Source organism: Pan paniscus, chromosome 3 (assembly GCF_029289425.2).
Source record: "Pan paniscus chromosome 3, NHGRI_mPanPan1-v2.0_pri, whole genome shotgun sequence".
NCBI lineage: Eukaryota > Metazoa > Chordata > Mammalia > Primates > Hominidae > Pan > Pan paniscus.
Window position 1 is genome coordinate 148,083,998 of NC_073252.2, and position 21,252 is coordinate 148,105,249.

The following is a 21,252-nucleotide window of genomic DNA, read 5'->3' on the forward strand; positions in this document are numbered from 1 at the left end:
GGCTGTGTTACCACCCTCTGGGTGCTGATTCCGATTGTTTTCATATCTCATTACTCATACTGAAGTATTTCAAATTATCAGAAATCCAATATGAAACTAATAAAGGTTTCTGTTCTTGAATACATTCCTAATTCAGCATTTATAATACTTTACACTGGATTTTATTCTAGTTAGTGGAAACAATGTTCCTAATGTTGAAAAAACCCACAAAAATGCCAATGATGCAAATCTATTTACAAGTACTATCTAGTGTATTTTTTAAAAAAAAATTCAGTAAACTTCAGAAGTTACCTTTTTAAAGAAAAAATTTATCTTAAATTCTATTTGAGGAAAGGCTGTGAATTTATCAATTTGTGTATCATATGACTGAATTACAGGAATGTTACTATAGTTATATAATCATAAAACATGTTCTAGATATACCATAGTGTGTATTTTGATCAGCAAGTCTAGAATTAGGTGACTTCCTTTAGTTGGTTCAATAGCCTTGCAGGACTTTTCTCATAAACTTAGAGGATAGGACAGTGTGAGAATCGCCAAGAAGCTCTTGGGCTCTGGAGTCAGGCCTGGGTTTGGATTCTGATTCCACATTTGCTGTGGTGATGGGCAAGTTATATAACCTCTCTAAGCTCTGATTTCTTCACAGGTCAATGGAGATGATGACCATACCTAACTCATTCAATGCAAAATACTCACTTCATGACTTGGTACAAAGTAGGATTCAGTAAACCATGTGGGTGTCCTCTTTCCTTTTCTTACAAAGACAAGGTTGTTTGGCTATAGATGACTTGCAGTGGTTAGAGTGACAGAGTGAACTTACACAGATTATGATAGCTGAACAGTTAATTAAAATTGCTGCCAGAAACTTCATCCACAGATGTTCTCAACCTTGGCTGCATGTTGGATCATCTGTAGAGCTTTTAAAAAATCCTGATACCTGAGATTCTTTAATCAACTTGGGATTCAGATTGACAATAGAATTTTTGAAATCTTCCTATGTGATTCTAAGATGTGAGGAAAGAATGGCTGCTTTATAGCAACAACCATACCCTGAAGGTTTTTCTGTTTTAGAGTTTAAAAGTGCAAGAATTATCTTGGAGGAAAAGCTTTCCTAAGAAAGTTCTTGCTCACCAGGAGTTTGCCTGCTGGCCAAATTCAGCCAATCACCTGTTTTTCTGAATAAATGTTATTGGAACATATCCATGCTCATCTGTTCATATATGGCCGTTTTCATACTCCAGCAGCAGAGCCAAAGAGTTGCCACAAAGAACCTGTGACCCATGAAGCCTAAAATATTACTTCCTGGTCTTTCATAGAAAATGTTTCTGACCTGCCGGGCATGATGGCTCACACCTGTAAACTCAGCACTTTGGGAGGCCGAGGCAGGTGGATCACTTGGGGTCAAGAGTTCAAGACCAGCTTGGCCAACATGATGAAACCCCATCTCTACTAAAAATACAAAAATTAGCCAGGCGTGGTGGCACACGCCTGTAATCCCAGCTACTCGGGAGGCCAAGGCACGAGAATCACTTGCACCCAGGAGGCAGAGGTTGCAGTGAGCAGAGATCGTGCCACTGCACTCCACCCTGGGTGACAGAGTGTCTCAAAAAAAAAAAAAAAGAAGAAAATGTTTCTGACTTGACGCTTATAGTAGACCATTTACCACTTGAATTGTGATGCCATTTTCCAAAATGCATTCAAGAAAGTCAACTCACTACAGACAAATATTTCCTAGATTCTGTTCAAGTTTGTCTTTTTATTTAAAAAAATGAAATATTAGGGAAAATCTTTCTCAAACCATGTTTTTATTCTGCTCTCACACCAAAAAAACAATAAGCACAGAAGAAGACTTTTGTGACCAAATGTGGGGGATGAGTTTCTTTCCACCACCAAGTGAGCAAGCAGTTCTATAGCAGACACTAGGTGGGTGTCCTCCCAATTCAATTCTGATGCTATCTACCTGGAGATAGCGTCAGATCCCATAGGTTGAGGGCCCATTCCCCAAAACTACCCCCTCCTTCAGACACCAGTGGCAAGTCTGGACTTCTGGAACTTGTGAATGACCAGCTTCAAGTTGGAGTTCCCATGACCCCTCTTTGGGTTTGATTAATTTGCATTTCACTGAACACTTCACTGTACTCAGGGAAGTGTTTACTAATTTATTATAAAGGATATTATGTTACAAAGGATACAGATGAAGATATGCATGGGGCGAGGTATGGGGGAAGGCATGCACAGCTTCCATGGCCTCCCTGGGCATGCCACCCTCCAGAAACCTCCACATACTCAGCTAGCCAGAAGCGTTCCTAACCCTGTCTTTTTGGATTTTTATGGAGGCTTCATTACATAGGCATGATTGACAACCCTGTAGAAATATGACTGGACAAAAAGGGGTATGATCTAAGCCCAGCAAAGCCAGTTTGTTCTGGTTTTTCTTAGCCTCTTTATAGAGCATTCCTTGCTTCAGGGTATGGGGCAGGACCTTCTCTGGAATGAGAGTCTTATGACTGCAGTCAGATTAGAGTCCTGCTTTAGGCAGGTGAAAGGAGGGCAGGAGAAGGTCAGAGAGATTGTTTTCTGAGGCCTAAAGCATCCCAACATTATAACAAGGGCTGTGGGAGTTAATGAGCCAGGAACATGGATGAAAACCAGTATAGCACAAGGGTAGCTAGCATTATACTCAAGTCAACAATAATATGCCATAATGCAGTAAGTAACCACTCTTGCTACTTTTTTTTGAGACTTGCCTATTTCAGAACAGAGAACAGTTTTAGTGTAGTACTTAACATTTCTCCTTAAACTTCAAATTTGTAGAAATTTTGGTAATCTGCTTATCAAAGAAGTTTACCATAGGACCCTCTGACATAACTCCCTGGCTAAAAACAGAAAACTGGAGTGTTGCTCATCATCAGATGTCCTCCATCAGCCATGAATGCCTTTAAATGATGCTAGCAGTTGAGAGCACTGTAAAGCATCTTCTGCTCTGTTTTCAAGTCTTTTTTAAAAAGTTCTCAGCAGCTGGGTGCAGCGGCTCATGCCTGTAATCCCAGCACTTTGGGAGGCCAAGGCAGGGGATCTCTTGAGGTCAGGAGTTCGAGACCAGCCTGGCCAAAATGGTGAAACCCCGTCTCTACCAAAAATTTAAAAAATTAGTCGGGCGTGGTGGCGGGTGCTTGTAATCTCAGCTACCCGGGAGGCTGAGGCAAGAGAATCGCTTGAACCCGGGAGGCGGAGGTTGCAGTGAGCTGAGATTGTGCCGCTACACTCCAGCCTGGGTGACAAAGTGAGACTCTGTCTCAAAAAAAAAAAGTTCTTAGCAGAAGAGGATTCTTGCACATTTCCCTTCCTTGCTTATTCATAAAAATGGAGCCACTGCTGCCAGAGAAGTGACGAGGTGGTGCAGGGGCACCAGATCCCAGAGAAGACACTCAGCAATATCTTCAAGGTTCTCTTCTGTCACTTTCCCTCCTTGGCCAAGCAGAATCAGGACCTCATTAGGAAATATATCCCCCGCCCCCTTGCCACTGTCAAACACAATGCTGTCTTTCTGAACCAGTTGGCAATTATGAATGGCATCCTGAAAAACCGTAAATGCTGCCATCCATTATGCTTTGTTGAGGAGGACCCTACTAGCATACAGCATCTAGGCACTTTCTTTGTGCTGTCTCAGCATCATAGTTGCTGATGGAAGCGGAATGCTCATTAGCATTTTAAGAGATTTTAATAGAAATTGTAAGTCTGACAATAGAAATGGGACGGGTTTAATCTTGAATGCCATATTTGATCTCTCTGGTACTAATTCAATTCTTGCTTCAGTAAGAGAGTAATTCATTTACAGGAGACAAGGGAATATACACATTTTGCAAAGGAAATGATGAGAATTTTGCAAAGTCACAGCTTTATTTCTTGTATTTTCATTGCTCTTTGTCTGCATGTCTCTCAGGGCACTGGGAATGCTTTGCCTTATATTTAACAATAGATGCTTCACAGTTGCCAGTGATCTGTCCAGAGATCTTACTGAATACTCAGCTTTTCTTCTACCTCTGGAAAGCCAAGCTTCGTTAGTGGGAGGTCCTATGAACTGAATCACTAGCTGAGCGATTCAAACACAAGCTCAGATTTGTGCTGTAGCAAAATGGCTCCCTCTCACGGCTCTTCAGAGTCATTTGTAACCATCAGCACCTATCCTGAAATGCAGAGGTTTCACTGAAGGTATTAAGCTTAGGTGCACCTATCCCTCCTCATAAGGTTGTAAACATCTGAGCAGTAATAATGATGTGTCTTCATCTTCTTATCCCTTAAAACAGCACAAGTCATTGCTGTAGATTTTACTGAGGAGTGAAGAGGGAGAAAGAAAATTGTCTCTGTGTCTAATTATGTTTCTCTGTTCAGCTGCACTATAATAAAATTATCCTCTTTATTTTTTCATGCTTTTTTCTTCTCTTTAGGAAAGGCTTATTTTCAAATAAAGAAACATATTTGGTTAAGTAATTGGATAAGTCATCCCTGTTAATGCTACATAATTGTTTGTTTTAATGCTTAAGGCTTAACACCTTTTAAAAAATATTAATTTGACAGCTTTGAAAAAATGTCCTTGCCCTTATTGTTTGCTAAGAAGCTGCATTTCCTGGTGTTTAGTGGAGCCTTTGTTAGGTACACTTGAAAGTGGCCCTTCGCTTGGCCCCATGCCATGCTCGCTGTTGCTCGCTCTCGCTCTCTCTCTGTCTCCTCCCCCGCCGCCCCCCACAACGAGGCCCCCTGTTCCTTCTGAGGCTCAAGGCTTCAGCCCAGGTGCCACTCTCTTTTAGTCACTGGAGACCAGGCTTCCATCACTTGTCCTGTTTCCTGGTCTCTTTCCCTGCTCCATGTCACCCGCAAATCCCAACATATGCCAGGTTTGTAATTGCTGAGCTATATAGGGGATCAGGGTAGGGTGGGAGTGAAGGTTTAATCAAATAAACATTGGGAAAATTACAATGGTTCACAGGAGCTCAACTGATAAACACTTCAATTAGTTACTGATCCACATGAAAATGTACATTGAAGTAGAAATGCCTGTGTTTCAGCCCCTCCTGATGTGATGAGTGTCCTTCACTCAGACAACACATCAGCTTGCAGTAAACCAGTGCTTACCCAAATTAGCTCAAGAAAGGGACTTGTTGTAGGACCATTACCTGCTTCCAGGACAGATGAACAAGCAGGCTTCATGGAGAGCAGGGACCCAGGTACAGGTCTTAGGACCTCAGCTGTGAGTGTGGGGACCTGCACTCTGCTCAAAGTCCTGAGGCCTAAGTGCTGGGAGAGGCGGTGGTTCCTGCCCAGTGACCATGCCTGACCCAGATGCCTGTGGCCTGACCATGTGGGGCTGCGTTGCCCTGGGCTGTGAGATTTAAGACATGTGAGTCCACTGGTCACTGTCCACCATGCTTCCTGAGCATTGATTTTCCACCTCCCCTGTTACTTTATTCTGGGGCAGGCAGTGATTAGCAGAGATCTTTTTATCTTCTGAGATACAACTTTCCAGAAAAATCATGTTCATATTTTTATTCCTATTAAGAATTTGGCTGGCCAGGCCAAATGGTGGTGCACGCCTGTAATCCCAGCACTTTGGGAGGCTGAGGCAGGCAGATGGCTTAAGCCCAGGAGTTCGAGACCAGCCTGGGAAACACAGTGAGACCCTGTCTCTACGAAAAATGCAAAAATTAGCTGGGTGTGATGGCGTATACCTGTAGTCCCAGCTACTTGGGAGACTGAGGTGGGAGGATCTCTTGAGCCTGGGAGGTGGAGGTTGCAGTGAGCCAAGATTGCATCACTGCACTCCGGCCTGGGCAACAGAATGAGACCCTGTCTTTTATTTAGCAGAAGGTCTCTTATGGCCATTTACATTCAACAGTTCACAAACATTCTTTTTTTTTTTTTTTTTTTTTTTTTTTGAGAAGGAGTTTCGCTCTTGTTGCCTATGTTGGAGCACAGTGGCACGATCTCAGCTCACTGCAACCTCCACCTCCCAGTTCAAGAGATTCTTATGCCTCCCAAGTAGCTGGGATTACAGTCATGTGTCACCACGCCTGGGCGATTTTGTATTTTCAGTAGAGACGGGGTCTCACCATGTTGGTCAGGCTGGTCTCAAACTCTTCACCTCAGGTGATCCACCCGTCATGGCCTCCCAAAGTGCTGGGATTATAGGTGTGCACCACTGCACCAAGCCCACATTCTTAATCACTCATTTCAAGGTTCTCTGCTAGATGATTAAAGAAAAGGCACTGATAAACTAATATTGAGTTAGTGTTACGTGTCAGAGACAACGTGATTTTACAGGGATAAGCTAATTTTTATTCTCTAGCAAATCTTTGAGTTGGGCACTGTTACTACCTCCATTTTCAGGGGAGAAAATGAAGACTTGGAAAGTTTAAGTAACTTTTGAAAGATAAAAGCAAATTGAATTATTGTAAGTATAAAACGCATCAGAACAAGTGGTGGGAAACACATTAGACAAGTAGGTAGGGGGACAGATCATGGCCCGAATGCCACGCTGAAGATTTTGGAGTTATTATGTTGGTAACAAAGACACACTGGGGTTTTTGAATCCTGGAGGTGATATCCCAGCTACTCTTAGGAAAAATTTCTCTGGCAATACTATGTGGAATGGGAGAGACTGAGAGTAACTAAAGAGGCCTTTGATGCAATGCCAAGTGAAGCCGGAGAAGGACTTGGACCAGGATGGTGGCCGTGGGTGGGGAATGGAATAGAGAATGGTATGATTTTCTTTTAGGCTTTCCTTTTATGTCCCTTCTCTGGACCTTGTTTTTAAACACTGTAGCTTTTTAAACATTCTGCCATAGAGTGCTGTCGATTTGGAGTTGCCTTCAACTTTAGCAGCTGAAAATTAAACAGAACAACAAAAAAATTAAATTTTGAAAAATTGCAGTTGTCCATCAGTTGTCATTTATCATGAGGAAATAAAATGATTAAACTCCTAGGAGTCACATGGTTAGCCTGGAGCCATTAGAATTATCTATAGTTCTAAGCCTTATTGTGCCACTAATAACTATCTTATCCAGCTGTCATGCCATAGAGTCTTTTAATTCCTTTTATGGAAGTAAAAAATAACATAATTTCAAAAAAAGGTAACTGATTTTTCTTATGTCTAATCTGAATGAAATATCTAAGGAAGAAATGCACTGATGTGATGTGCATAAGGAGAGAGGTGAGATGAGAAGAAAGGGAACGCCTCCTCGGTTTCTGTGACACATTTTTACATTCTGTAAGCATTTTCTGTGTCAACGGATTAGTTAGCTAAGGATTTGTAAATTATCCTGATAAATAATGGTCATTCTCCTCTTTCAGCAGATTTCTGCTCATGGCAGATCTTCTTCCAATGTAAACGGTGGACCTGAGCTTGACCGTTGCATAAGTCCTGAAGGTAGTTCTCAATCTGATCATTACTTTGATAAAGGAAATCATGCATGGGGACTTGGTGCTCACCTAAAACTCACTTGTGCTAAATTACGATCTTCCTGAAGAGGGATGTGATCACATCACCTGTCAGCCCCTTTGGCCTTAGTAAGAGGCGGGGATGGGGGTTACTTCAAGATAAAGAAAAATCTCATTGTCATTAACTAGGTTATTGAAGCTTCAGATTTTAGACTTGGGCTTCTTTTATTTTTGTGGTGATCTGATCACAACTTCTAAATATATTTCCTTTCTCTCAATTAGATAACAAAACTGTGTTTTCTTGATTTGGTGTCTTCTGTGTGCTGGACACTGGGACATGTAGTGAGAAGTGGGCAGATCTTAACCCTTCCCCCACATACCTTTTTGAGAAAGCTTTGAGCCAGGAATTAGCCTTAACAAGGCATCTATCTTATCTGGGTAGAATTTTCTCTACTAGAAAATCTTGAAGAGAAATCTTGGACATTTTGAAGATTAAATTCCCACCACCATCCTCTTCTCCTTTCTTTGTTTTTTTTTTTTTTTTTCTTTTTCTATCATCTTATATCCCCTGCCCCTTTCTTGAACATCGACAAAAAAGTTTGGATAAGTTTTAGTGAAATATCCTTTTTACCTAAGGCAAATCACTTATTTCACCTGATACCTCAGGGATTTGTTAGGTTTATTGATTATAGGTTTCTGATTTCAACCAACGAAGTCAAAAGGAAATTGGTGATTCAGGTGTTCTATTCAGATATTTTATTTAGTTTCACCATAGATTTAGAAATAAATGCATCGCAGTTTACTATTTTACAAATATGTAGCAATCTGTATAAAATGCTGATGTTTTCTTTAGAATTTGCATTTATCCTTTTTGCAGGTGTGAATGGAAACAGATGCTCTGAATCATCAACTCTTCTTGAGAAATACAAAATTGGAAAGGTCATTGGTGATGGCAATTTTGCAGTAGTCAAAGAGTGTATAGACAGGTGAGTGGACAGTGAGGATAATTAATGAATAATGAAAATGATAAATAATGAAAACTGTATCATCTACAGATACAGTTTTCCTTGGAGTTTATTCTTAATTTTAAAAAGGCCCTTCTGGAAAGTCTCTTTCATTTTCCCTGAGTCTGCCCTTGGGACCAGCCATTTCTTTCCTTTTGTTATTTATTTATTTATTTAAAAAAAAGGCAGGGTCTCACTCTGTTACCCAGGCTAGAGTGCAGTGGCACCATCATAGTTCACTGCAGCCTCAATCTCCAGGGTGCCAGTGATTCTCCCACCTCAGCCTCCCAGCTAATTTTAAAATTTTTAATAGAGACAGGGTCTTGCTTTGTTGCCAGGCTGGTCCTAGGCTCCTTGCTTCAAACAGTCCTCCTGTCTTGGCCTACTGAAGTGCTGGAATTACAGGCATGAGTGACTGTATCCAGCAGGGATCAGCCATTTTGCATGCCCACAGGAAAAAAATATTATGTATATACATAGAGTATAAAACTGTTTTATGTGCATTTGGGATGAGATATATATAAGGTCTCATCATGAGCCAGAGAGGAATGAGAAGAATAAGTCATTTTTAAGAACATCTCCTATATTTACTGGTGTCAGGCATTGTTCTCAGTCTGTACTTGTATTAAATCGCTTAATCCCTACAGCAATCCTCCCTCTCAGTTAATACTTAATGGAATATTCCAGTAGTTCAGGACATATGAGCTCTGACTCTGTTTAAGATCACAATCAGGCCAGGCCTGGTGGCTAGCTCACACCTGTAATCCCAGCACTTTGGGAGGCTGAGGTGTGTGGATTACATGAGGCCAGGAGTTCAAGACCAGCCCAGCCACCATGGTGAAACCCCATCTCTACAAAAAACAAGAAAAACAAAAAAAAAAAAAAAAAAAAAAAATTCCAGGTTGGGTGGCACACGCCTGAAGTCCCAGCTACTCGGGTGGCTGAGGCACGAGAATCACTTGAACCTGGAAGGCGGAGGTTGTGGTGAGCCGAGATCGTGCCATTGCACTTCAGCCTGGGCAACAGACCAAGATTGTGTCTCAAAAAAAAAAAAAAAAAAATCACAATCAGCCTACTTTTGCCTATTCCAGATTTTTAATAAACAATATTCAAACCAGAAAAGACTCAGAGTCTTGGTTCAGATTAGAGTCTTGGTGTTTATAGGCTGCTATCCTTCCCATTCTAAGTGATAATTTTTATCATTTCTGGAGATTTTTCCAGAAAGTTTTGGTAACTACAGTTTTTCTGTTTTGTTACATCTCCGGTGAAGCTTTAGTACTCCTTATATTGGTACACAAGATAATGCCTTGTTCTCTGAGTCCTTTTACCCAGCTCTTATACACAGACTGCCACTTAAGTAACAAAGTAAGCATCTAAAGTATGACTTTTAAAGACTAGTCAGAAATCTGAGGCAGGATTTAGTTTTTGTTATAGGGAGAACAATTTAAGGACAAGTGATTCTTCCAAGCCAGGCCTCATCAGTGTGTACTACAACCACCTGGCAAATCCAGCTGCGCTTGAGATAACAAGTGTATTCTATGAGTACTGTGGTGTTCTTTATTGAATGGTTTTTCTATACTCAAAGACATTTTTGGCATGTTAAAATTAAATTATTTTAAAGGTGATTAAAAATTAAATAATGGCTGGACACAGTGGCTCACGCCTGTAATCCCAGCACTTTGGGAGGCCGAGGCAGGAGAATCACCTGAGGTCAGGAGTTCAAGACCAGCCTGGCCAACATGGTGAAACCCATCTCTACTAAAAATACAAAAATTAGCCCAGTGGTGGTGGCAGGTGCCTGTAATCCCAGCTCCTTGGGAGGCTGAGGCAGGAGAATTGCTTGAACCTGGGAGGCGGAGGATGCAGTGAGCCGAGATTGCGCCATTGCACTCCAGCCTGGCTGACAGAGCGAGACTCTCTCTCAATAAATAAATAAATAAATAAATAAATAAATAAATAAATAAATAACATCAAGAATCTTATATCCATGTGAGTGATCTCTCTAGTGCCAGGAAAGAGCATTTAAAGATGTGACTAACTTGGTACCAGATCAGATCCTAGCTGAAGTTTTGGCTGAGAAATAATGAAAGTCAGGGGACTTCACTTTTGAATTATGGGCTAATATTGTTAATGGACTAATGTAAAAATATATTGATAATAAAATTTTCTGTTAATTTGGTTTTTTAAAACTTTATTCTGTCTCCTAAGAGAACTATTTTGAGATTTACATATAAAAAAACTATTTCCTGCCTCTCCCTGATGTAACAGAATTGAAATACTTTAAATATGAGTTTCTTAATATTATAGTTAATATTTATGAAAGAATATTTAATTAACATACAGTATGGCTTTGTTTTTGTTTTTAATTTTTTGGGTACCTTTGTCCCCTGACTCCACTAGATATTTTCTTTAATGCACAGAGGAAGAGCCAAGTTTTTGCTTCCTGGGTCTGTGCTGTAGAATACAACAGGAATGGACCAGGTGTGGTGGCTCACACCTGTAATCCCAACACTTTGGGAGCCTGAGACGGGAGGATCAGTTGAGCCCAGGAGTTCAAGACCAACCTGGGCAACATAATGAGACCTCATCTCTACAAAAAAAAAAAAAAAAAATTTTAAAGTATAAAAAAGAAAGAAAACAGGAATGATGGTATTTAATTTATGTCTTTAAATGGTCTTCCTCTGATTATTCCATAGGTCCACTGGAAAGGAGTTTGCCCTAAAGATTATAGACAAAGCCAAATGTTGTGGAAAGGTATAGTATGCATAACTCCTTTGTGAAAGAAACTGGAGTAACTTGGTGAGGTGTTTACTGTGATGAAGGAATTTAAGTGGGGACTTGACACAACTATCACAGCAGGAGTAGAGACCAGTAATAGTGGGAAAAACAGTTAAGTGGTTTTATTCCTGCTATTTTTCAGAAACTTTAATCCTAAAACAGTAAATTGATTTGATCTTGGTCCTAACTAGAAAACGTAGATTCTTTTCTCTGGGAGATACCTATTTTAACACCCAACAATACTCAAAAGGTGTGTCAAGAACTCTGAGGGACCTGGGACTTTACTTGCAAGCTAACAAAGCCTTCCAGCTTCATATAGGCCAGCAGAACACAAGATTTCTGAGTCAGAGACAAAAGGATTTGTTATTCCTGACACAGCAGGTAGCATGAGCTTCATGCTTGCATTGGTTCCCCTTAACTCCCAAGTCCCATGGCGGTGAGGCAGAGGGGCCCAGCTGGATGATTTACACACAGTGGGTTTATGTCATAGCTGGGGAACTCTGAGCTTAGGAAACCCTCAGTCTTAGGAGGAGGTGCTAGCAATGCTGCCCAATCTTTGCCTCAGAGGAGAATATTATTTTCATTATCCTGGTCAGGAAACACATCTGCCGTTTGCCCGTAAGGGAGACTCATCTTTGTGTTCCAAGGGTGTTTCCTGGACAAACATCCTTGGAAAGATAGTTTGGAACAGAAGCTGATGCATGATGAGCAGAAATGCTGTGAAGAATCATCTCCTCAATAAGATAAACTTTTTTCTTCTCTCCCACTCTCTAACTGGGGTTGGGAAAAGATCAACCAATAAAATGCTGCTGCAGTTACTGATACTTTAACTATGTTTGAAAAAATAAATATTCCATTGCAGCAATGACAAAGACCTTTTTAGATTCCATTGTGGTAACACATCAATTAAGAGAACAAGCTGTAGAGCGACATCGTTCAACACCAGAGCTACCAGTCACGTACAGCTACAAAGCACTTGAATGTAGCCAGTCTGGATTGAAATAGGCTGCTAAGTATAAAATACACACCAGATTTTGAAGACTTAGTACTAAAAAAAGAATGTGAAATACCTCATTAATATCTTTGTATATGATCACATGTTGAAATGAAAATATTTGGATATATTAAGTTATAATTTTAAAAACCTTGCTTTTTAATGTGGTTCTTGGTTAGAATTACGTATATGGATCATGGTGTATATTTATGCTGGACACTGCTGCTCTAGAGCCAGATTCTATAAAGTGTATTCCTGGCCCTGCCTCTTCTTGGAAAATTTATTTAACCCTTCTATTTCTTCCTTTAAAATGTGGTTATTATCGACACCTAGAACATAAGATTATTGTGAAAATTGGTTGAATTAAGCCATGGAAAACAGAGAAGTGCTAGTATATAATAAGAATTCAACACATGTTAACTGCTAACATTATTAATATGACAGAGGAGTTTAGAATTTATAATTAGCAGGATTTGATCTGATAGTTGTCATTTTATAGTTATGGAACTCCTAAACTGGTCTTCATTGGACTTCCACAAAATAGTGTATTTTTAACAGGAAATATAAAATATTCTGCTCAAATGGTTTAGAAAAATCTTCTCAGAACTCCAGAATGGAAAATCCAGGAGGCAAATTTGTCATTTTTTTTTTTTTACCACACTGTGATAATTACTGAAGCATAGACTGCATAGACTGTGCAAAATGCCCCTTTTCCTTTGAATAAGGTTTTCTTTCGCTTAATTTTCTTTAAATAATTTGATGTGCTTTTACTTATTGTTCTAGCAATATTACTAATGTTTTTCACTGTAATAGCCTTTTCTCCATACGTGTAAGGGTTCTGCTTTCGATGTGGTGGTGTGTGATTTAAGCAGAACGTATCATAATTTGGTGAGCCAGGTTCTATAGAACTACATTAAAAATTTTTTCAAAACAGTAAAAAAAAATAAAAAGGTGCTATGGTAAGGATATGGTTTACGTGATTAAAATTTAAACAGCTGTTTCCATGGTTGGAAAAAAAAGGTCTTTGTATGCAAAAAATTTACACTAAGGGCTGAGGCAAATGGATAAGTCAGTTCTAACATTTGAATCTTATTTTTTCTAGTCTCTGAATGTCATTCTATTTTTATAATGCATGATCAAATATTTTTCCACTTTTACATTTTGCTTATCTAAACAACTATTTCCACATTAAGACTATACAAAATTATAATTTTAAAACTTGATTAGTTACAAATAAGTTGATTTTTCCCATTACATTTTATTTTTAGAAAAAAATTATATAGAGAATTTTTGTTAATTTGAGGGGGTGGTATTCAGTCACTGTTTTGGAGTGTTGGCCACCTCTGCTATATACAGAAAATTAATAATGCTGAAAATAATATCTGCTATTTGTTAAAATGTATTATTTATCCAGGCTTGGATATATAGGAACTTTGCACATTACCTTTAATGACTTGCAAAACAGATGCGCCAGTTTTACAGATAAGGAAACAGACTCAGATTAAATAGCTTCCAAAAAAGTCACACAGAGACTGACCTGTGACTGGAATTTTGGGCTGTTTGGTTACACAGCCTGTACATTGGCTGATCTACTGTGTTCCCTCTCTAAGTTCAATTTATTCATTTCTTCAGGTAATACAAACTTGGGAAACATTCTTACTCTCTCTCGCCTTCTGTTTGTTCATCCTTAATATACACAGGCATTGTTAGATTCATGTATTCACCTAAATTTTGGTGCATATTCTGTCTGCAAGACACTGTGCTAAGAATAGGGTGATGTATAAATTAATACCAGTTCTGCAAAGAATGCTGGAGTTCAGGGGAAGCACGTGGGAGAGAAGTAGGTGACCAGTGAAGATGCTACAGAGGAAGAAGCATTTGGGCTGGAGCAGGAACAGTGGGTAGGGAGGGTTTCAGTAGGCAGCAATCAAAGAGCGGTCTACCAGGTGGTGAGAACAGTCTGAGCAAAGGCCCAGAGGACAGAAAGCACGTTGGGCCCTTCTAAGTAGGAGATTATTACAAGAGCTGCGTTGGGGCCAGATTTATAGAGGCTTTTGAGAATGCTATGGTATTTATAAATTTAAGAATTCTTCCAGTTCTAATATTCTCTTTCATGCTAAATAAATATCTATTGAATTCCCACAGTGTACAAAGCTCTGAGCTTTCTGTTCTGGTGCTTAGAAGTGGTCCTTCTTTGTCTTCCTACTGTATACAGTTTTGCATTCATCATCTACATGGGCCCAGGCAGGACATAAATCCAGAAGTGTATTTGGAAGTATTCGTTTCCCCAGGCTGTGGGAATAAATTACCACAAACTTGGTGGCTTAAAACACCCAAAAATTACTGTCTTCACAGTTCAGGAGGCTGAGAGTCCGAAATCCATGCTTCCTTTGGGGGTTTTGGGGAGAATCTGTTCCTTGCCTGCAAGCATCCAGTGACCAGCAGTATTCTTGGGTTGTGGTCATATCCCACCAGTCTCTGCCTCCATCTTCATGCTGCCTTCTTCTCTGTCTGTGTGAAACTTCCCTGTGCTTCTCTAGGAACATTTGTAGTGGCATTTAACCCTCTCCCCGCCACAATCCAGGGTTATCTCTCCACTGCAGAACCCTTCATCACATCTGCAGAACTCTTTTCCCAAGTAAGGTAATATTTGCAAGTTGCAGGGATTAGGACTTGATGTCTTTGTGTATCCATTATTCAGTCTGTTGCGTATATTTATCACAGAAATCACGTAGTGATTTGTACATTTTCTCTCTCTCACCACTTTCTCCTCAGCAGTGTGCTCTGAGCAACACAGATACCAGCTGTGAAGCCATTGTGGGCAGCACAGTGTGTGATGTGTCTACTCCTTCACGTGAACACTTTGGTACCTACTGTTTGTTAGTAACTGTGCTAGTTGCTGGAGAGTGAGGTAACCAAAACCTCCACAAGCTCTCAGTTCCAGAGGGTTAGAGACCAGCACACAAACAGTTGAAAGATGGTGGGATGAGAGCTGTGATTCGGGGCTATGAGAGCAGGTGAGAGGACTACCTGACCCAGCTGTGAGTGAGCAGGGGAGGTGACTTAGAAGAGGAGAGATCTAATCTGGTCCCGAGAAGTATATAGGAGTTTGCCAAGAAGTAGATAAAGAAAGTTCCAGATAAAACTATGGCTGGAATGGTGGCTCATGCCTATAATCCCGGCACTTTGGGAGGCTGAGGTGGGAGGATTCCTTGAGCCCAGGAGTTCGAGACCAGCCCTGGCAACATAGTGAGACCCCATTTCTACAAAAAAATAATTAACTGGGTGCACACCTGTGGTCCCAGCTACTCAGGAGGCTGAGGCGGGAAGATTGCTTGAACCTGGGAGGTTGAGGTTGCAGTGAGCTGGGATCACACCACTGCATTCCAGCTTGGGTGACAGAGTGAGCCTCTTCTCAAAAAAAGAAAACTACCTGTGCAAATGCCTAGAAGTCTAGGTAAGGGATTGGCAGGAGGAACAGAGAGAACTGAATGGATGAATGGATGGATTCAGAGGCCACCAAGGAGGTAACTGGGCAGACATTGGTGATTGTGGGTATATTATCCACCCGAAAGGAGGAATCGGTGCAATTCCTGTTTCTGCTTGGGACAGCCAGGTTTGTTCAATAAGATGGAGAACACAGAGGAAAGGACTGCTTTATGGGCTGGGATGGGTTGAGACAAGATGATTAGTCTGGTTTGAGAGAGTTGTTTTGTCTCCTATTATACCCCCCCATTCCTCTCTCTTTGTACGTTAAAAATCACCATGTCCAAAGATAAGGCAGTGTCCTTTGCCAAGTTAGCAGTTTTGTCATTTACTCTCACACAGAACTGTGGAACACTGCCATGAAATGATTCATATGTAAATTATTTGGAGTTAGAATCATGAATCACTTAACATATATAATGGTAGATAATTGAATAATGTAAGTTCAGTATGGCTCAAGACAAAAGAGATATTCATATTATATTTAGAAATATTCTCTTGGAAAATTTAGTCTAGAGAGCATTTTTTACATATTAGAAACAAAGACTACATACAGGTTGCACAAGAAATAGATAATGTTTGTAACGATTTTTATGCAGTACTTTTATTTTGCTTCTGATGATGATTAGTTTCAAAAGTGGATTGTTCCTTCATAGACAATTTTACAGGGACAGCAAGAGGTTGAGAAAGGCTAACAGCTCCTATGTTTTAACAAAAACATTCACTCTGTGCTTAGAATATTAGCCATTGTCAAGTAGAATTCAGTAGGCTAATAAGTGGTGGAGGAAATGTTGCTGCAGTATTTGAAAGGTAACACTGCTGGTGGCGCTTAGGAGAAGTTCCACGATGTATCCCAGAAGACCTTCTGTTGTGCCTTTTATTGAAAAAGATAATAACTTTTGGGAGTTGTAGTCTCCTTATGTGGTAGATATCTTATTTACTTCAATTTGAGAGAGATTCTTGGGGTACTGGTGAGGGGATTATCTTACAGATATCACTAAATTAGCAACACAAACACAGCCCCCAGGGAGAGGCGAATATATAGACTCTTCTAACTTTGGATAAAATGAGGAGCAGGGAGGAGAATTGAAGTGATAGATTCATTTAGCTTTAAAATAAAAAACCTATTTAATGACAGTAGCAACTGTTGTCTTTGCTTCACACGGAGGGAAATAAATTGATGTGCTTGCTTATACATGTTCACAAAAGTGTATCTAACCCTGCTTTTTAGTGTGATTGAGGATATGCTTGGTGCAGATGATCCAAAAGCTTCAAAATATGTGAATCAATGGAGAGGGTTTGCCAAGTCTTTTCTTTGTCTTTGCAACCACGAGGGGCTGGCTGTACAGCTGCTTCCCAAGGGAGGAAACGGGGCTCTGTGTGCTGCTCTGTAACTTAGACAGGATGGGCTTGGAGACAGGTAGGAGACCCTGTTCTTGACTTCCCAGCTGTGGTTTACTGGGGTCTAAGAAACACCATTCTTCAGATTTTGAAGCGTTTGTTGAGTCCTGAGCCAGCAGTCAAAGACTTCCTAGCCCTGTTCATTAAAAGAAGCATAGATTCTCCTCCTTGCACAAACCCTGGTGTGATTCTTAACCCCCAAATCAGTGTGGTGCTACTGCATGCTCTTATCTTTTTAAGGAATTAAATATTTTCAGCTTACAGCTATAATTTTTATTTTGAAGAATTCCAACTTGGCATTTACTGAATTCTTCCCCTTTGGAAGGTGATAATGTGTGTATAAGAAAGATGGGCTTGGATGTCAGAAACCTAGTTTACATTCAACCTCCAGTGACTGTTTCCAAGGATAAAGTGTTCAAACATTACACAAGTACCTTACACAGCTACTAACAAACAGTGACTAGATTCCTAGTAAATGTTGGTTTCTTTCTTTCCCATACTTCTGTTTAGCAAATTTGCACTGTCACTCGCTAACATTTATTGAGTGACTGCTTGGACAAGCACAGTGCATTCAGTGCTCAAGAAACACAACCTACCATGTGCAGGAGCTTGAAACAGATTTTTCTCCACATGTTATTTATTCATTTGTTATAATTTCTATTTCCAGCTATTGTCCAAAAGGGTGAGGTGGCTCTTAGCTTCATGCATCCATGTGTAAAAATACGTGTACACATGTTGAGAGGTCTTAATGTCTCATTTAAAACACAGCAATCATTGTTCATGATTCATGGGTTGACGTATTAAGAATAATTCATTAATTCTGTAAGTAAATATTTTGCTACAGTGCTGATCCCAACTGTGTTACTCACCAGGATTGATAATCAGGTGGTGTTTTCAGAGGAGAGTGATTAGAGCTAAAATGAGAATAGTGGTCCCCGTGGTACTGTGTGTTTTCAGATTTCTGAAATACAAGATGTTAAAGAACATCCATCTGGTGAATGATTTCATATCCAGTCATAGAGGAAGAAAGTTCTTTTTTTCATAAATTTCAGCATGAAATTCAAATTCATGTTAGTAACAGTTTAAAAACTAAAAATGCTTAATGCCAGAAGTTAGATGTCATAAGCATGCCAAGTTTTCTTATATGCCTAGTCTTTATTTGTGAGTGTATACCGAAATCAAAAAGTGGCTCTGGCTGAATTACAAAGCACAGAGCTGTGTGCTGAAGCTTTCATAGCATCACAACCTCTTAAGGTGTTAGAAATAATGACAAGCGAGAAGACAGTATGCTTAATACACCACAGAAGTATCATGGAGCCTTTTGGGGGATGTTTAGGAGTCTGTATCTTTTTGGTAATGTCAATAATATGTTCACACTGACCCTGTCCCTACGGGGACAGTTAGGTCAGGTTTAGTTGGCTTTGTGCCAAGAGCAGTGCTTTCTTTGGCATCAGATCCACAGGCTGTGTTTGTTTTGCTGTCCTCCAGGCCTTCGAGAGCAGAGGGTTCTGTGATTTCTGATCTCCTCTCTATACCGTTCATTTGACAGGAACACCTGATTGAGAATGAAGTGTCAATACTGCGCCGAGTGAAACATCCCAATATCATTATGCTGGTCGAGGAGATGGAAACAGCAACTGAGCTCTTTCTGGTGATGGAATTGGTCAAAGTAAGAGGATAGAGAGATTTTCTTGGTGCCTAGTCCCACAATTTACAACATCCTTGAAGGACCTAATCAGAAAAGTGTATTGCTACCTCGTAACTTTCATTATTTATAATCGCCGATTTTAGTGGCACTTGTGTCATTCTCTGCTTTATGCCAATGAGCCATCTTTCTTACTTTCATAGGATTGCACTGTTGATGCTTTGATATGTTCTTTTATGTATCGTTTAGGGTGGAGATCTCTTTGATGCAATTACTTCGTCGACCAAGTACACTGAGAGAGATGGCAGTGCCATGGTGTACAACTTAGCCAATGCCCTCAGGTATCTCCATGGCCTCAGCATCGTGCACAGAGACATCAAACCAGAGAATCTCTTGGTATGTCATCCCTGCTTTTTCTGTTCCAATGAATGCCTCTCTTCCTTTAAAAGGAGCACATGCAAATAATGACATTTTATAGTCTATACCAATCCTACATTATGAGACTTTAAATTTAGAAAATTAGCAAGACTCATGTCAATGACCATCAAATACTAATGGAGTTCTTGAATTTTTCTGCATTTGTTATTTACCAGATGTATCATTTCGTTCTCACTCTGCTATAAAGAACTACCTGAGACTGGGTAATTTATGAAGAAAAGAGGTTTGATTGACTCACAGTTCCACAGGCTTAACAGGAAGGCCTCAGGAGACTTACAATCATGGCGGAAGGTGAAGGGGAAGCAAGCACCTTCTTCACATGGTGGCAGGAGAGAAAGAGAGCAAGGAGGGAAGTGCCACACATTTTTAAACCATCATATGTCATGAGAACTCACTACCACAGGAACAGCATGGGGGAAATCTGCTTCCATAATCAAGTCACCTCCCATAAGGTGCCTCCCCCAACATTGGGAATTACAGTTCAACATGAGATTTGGGTGGGGACACAGTGCCAAAGCATGTCACCAGATATAAGAAAATACATTTTCATTTATATTTTAATTGATGGTACTGACTTAAAGGTGAGCAGGAAAATTATTTTATAGGGCCGAAAATTGTGAAGAATAAATTTGAGACAGAATTAGAGGCTCATAGGAGACAGGAGTAGAACGTGGGGGTTCATTTATTTGCAGGGAATAATTTTGGAAATAGTCTAGTCCATTCATCTCAGCTTTACTAAAGGCATGGAAACTGAGACCAAGAGATGCCATTTTTTTTTTATTAGAAGTCTCTTTTATCCTGTTATTCTACAGAATAAAAAGTCTTATTCCACTATGGTACCCAGAGTTCTTCATAGTCTGATCTCAATTTGCCTTTTCAGCTTCCTGTCCTGTTAATAACTCTTATCCATCCAACCCAACATGGTCTAAGCTTCAAGCCATATTGAACTCACCTTCGTGTTGACTCTTGATAACTAGACACAGCTTGCTAATTGGGAACCAATCCTCGTGACCATGTTATAGAAGAATTTTAGAGAAACTGGTTGGGGGATTTGACATTTACACTCCTCCCAGCCCCCCACAAACACACATGACATAGTTGGCTTCTTTATTTCCACCTTTCAGGGCTCTCATCCTCATTCCTGCTTGGGAGGCAAGCTTATCTGAGTCTTCTACATCATGTTAATCCAAACACAGATTCCTCCATCCTCAGTTTTAAGTTAAGACTTGACTTACCAGCAGCCTTACACCTCCATTGCTTCTGTCCATACTGGTCTTCATTTGCAACGCCCTCTCTTCCAGCAGTGTGGTAAACCATTCATCTTGTAATACATTGAGCAAAAGTTAAGTCTTCTTTAACATCACCCTAGACTTTCTAAAGTTCAGTCACAGCCACCTCGGGTTTCTGCTGCACTTGCTACGGTGTTGTGATCTTTATCATATACTTGTCTGCCTCTTTGGGATTGTAAGTACCATGGAGGCAAGGTTTGTGTCTAATTATCTTTATATCTCCAATGGTTTGGACGGTGACACGTAAACACATAATGGACAGCAGAGTGTTGCTCACTGACCACTGACACTCAGCTAGCAACTGGTGCTAGAGCATGAGCCTCTACAGCCTGCTGTGAGCACCACACAAATAACTGTTGAAAGGAATATGCATTGATGCACAGCGTCTGAAGCCATCCTGGGGACTTCTTATTTTTTGGCTAATCTAATCCAGAGTACCCGTCTTTTCTTTTTGGTAATATCTTTTGATGATTTCTGAGTATCCATTTAAAAGTATGTGAAATTTTATCTCACTGTCTTCTGCCTTGAGGGAATTATATTTCATTCCTATATGTTCTTATTAGGAAAAGAAATATCCCTGCTCTGTGTTAAAAAAAAAAAAAGGGGGATTGTGGACTTGGTTTTACGAACTCTAACAAGGAATGGAGACAGAGTTGTAAACCGAGCCTCAGGAGGAAAGTTAGGATATGGCGTTCTCTCCTCAAAACAGGCTTCTTGCCCATTGGGACCTTGCAGCACGCCAGGCTCCTCCACCGTCGAACTGAGTTTGGCCCGGGCTTCGCA

General features: G+C 40.2%; 1 protein-coding gene across 6 annotated transcripts in view; it reads left to right on the plus strand.

The window, feature by feature from the left end:
• DCLK2 (doublecortin like kinase 2) overlaps positions 1–21,252 on the plus strand; it is a 177,452-nt gene that overhangs the window by 133,815 nt on the left and 22,385 nt on the right. For 3 of the 6 annotated variants that reach the window (XM_063603585.1, XM_008968887.6, XM_008968885.5), the window contains 5 exons: positions 7,351–7,423; positions 8,312–8,420; positions 11,135–11,192; positions 18,647–18,766; positions 18,992–19,138. In XM_063603585.1, the coding sequence (XP_063459655.1) occupies positions 7,351–7,423; positions 8,312–8,420; positions 11,135–11,192; positions 18,647–18,766; positions 18,992–19,138 (507 nt within the window). Of the gene's footprint in view, positions 1–7,347; positions 7,424–8,311; positions 8,421–11,134; positions 11,193–18,646; positions 18,767–18,991; positions 19,139–21,252 lie in introns of all 6 variants that reach the window. The other 3 variants (XM_003815859.7, XM_008968886.6, XM_063603584.1) reach the window with 1 other exon arrangement.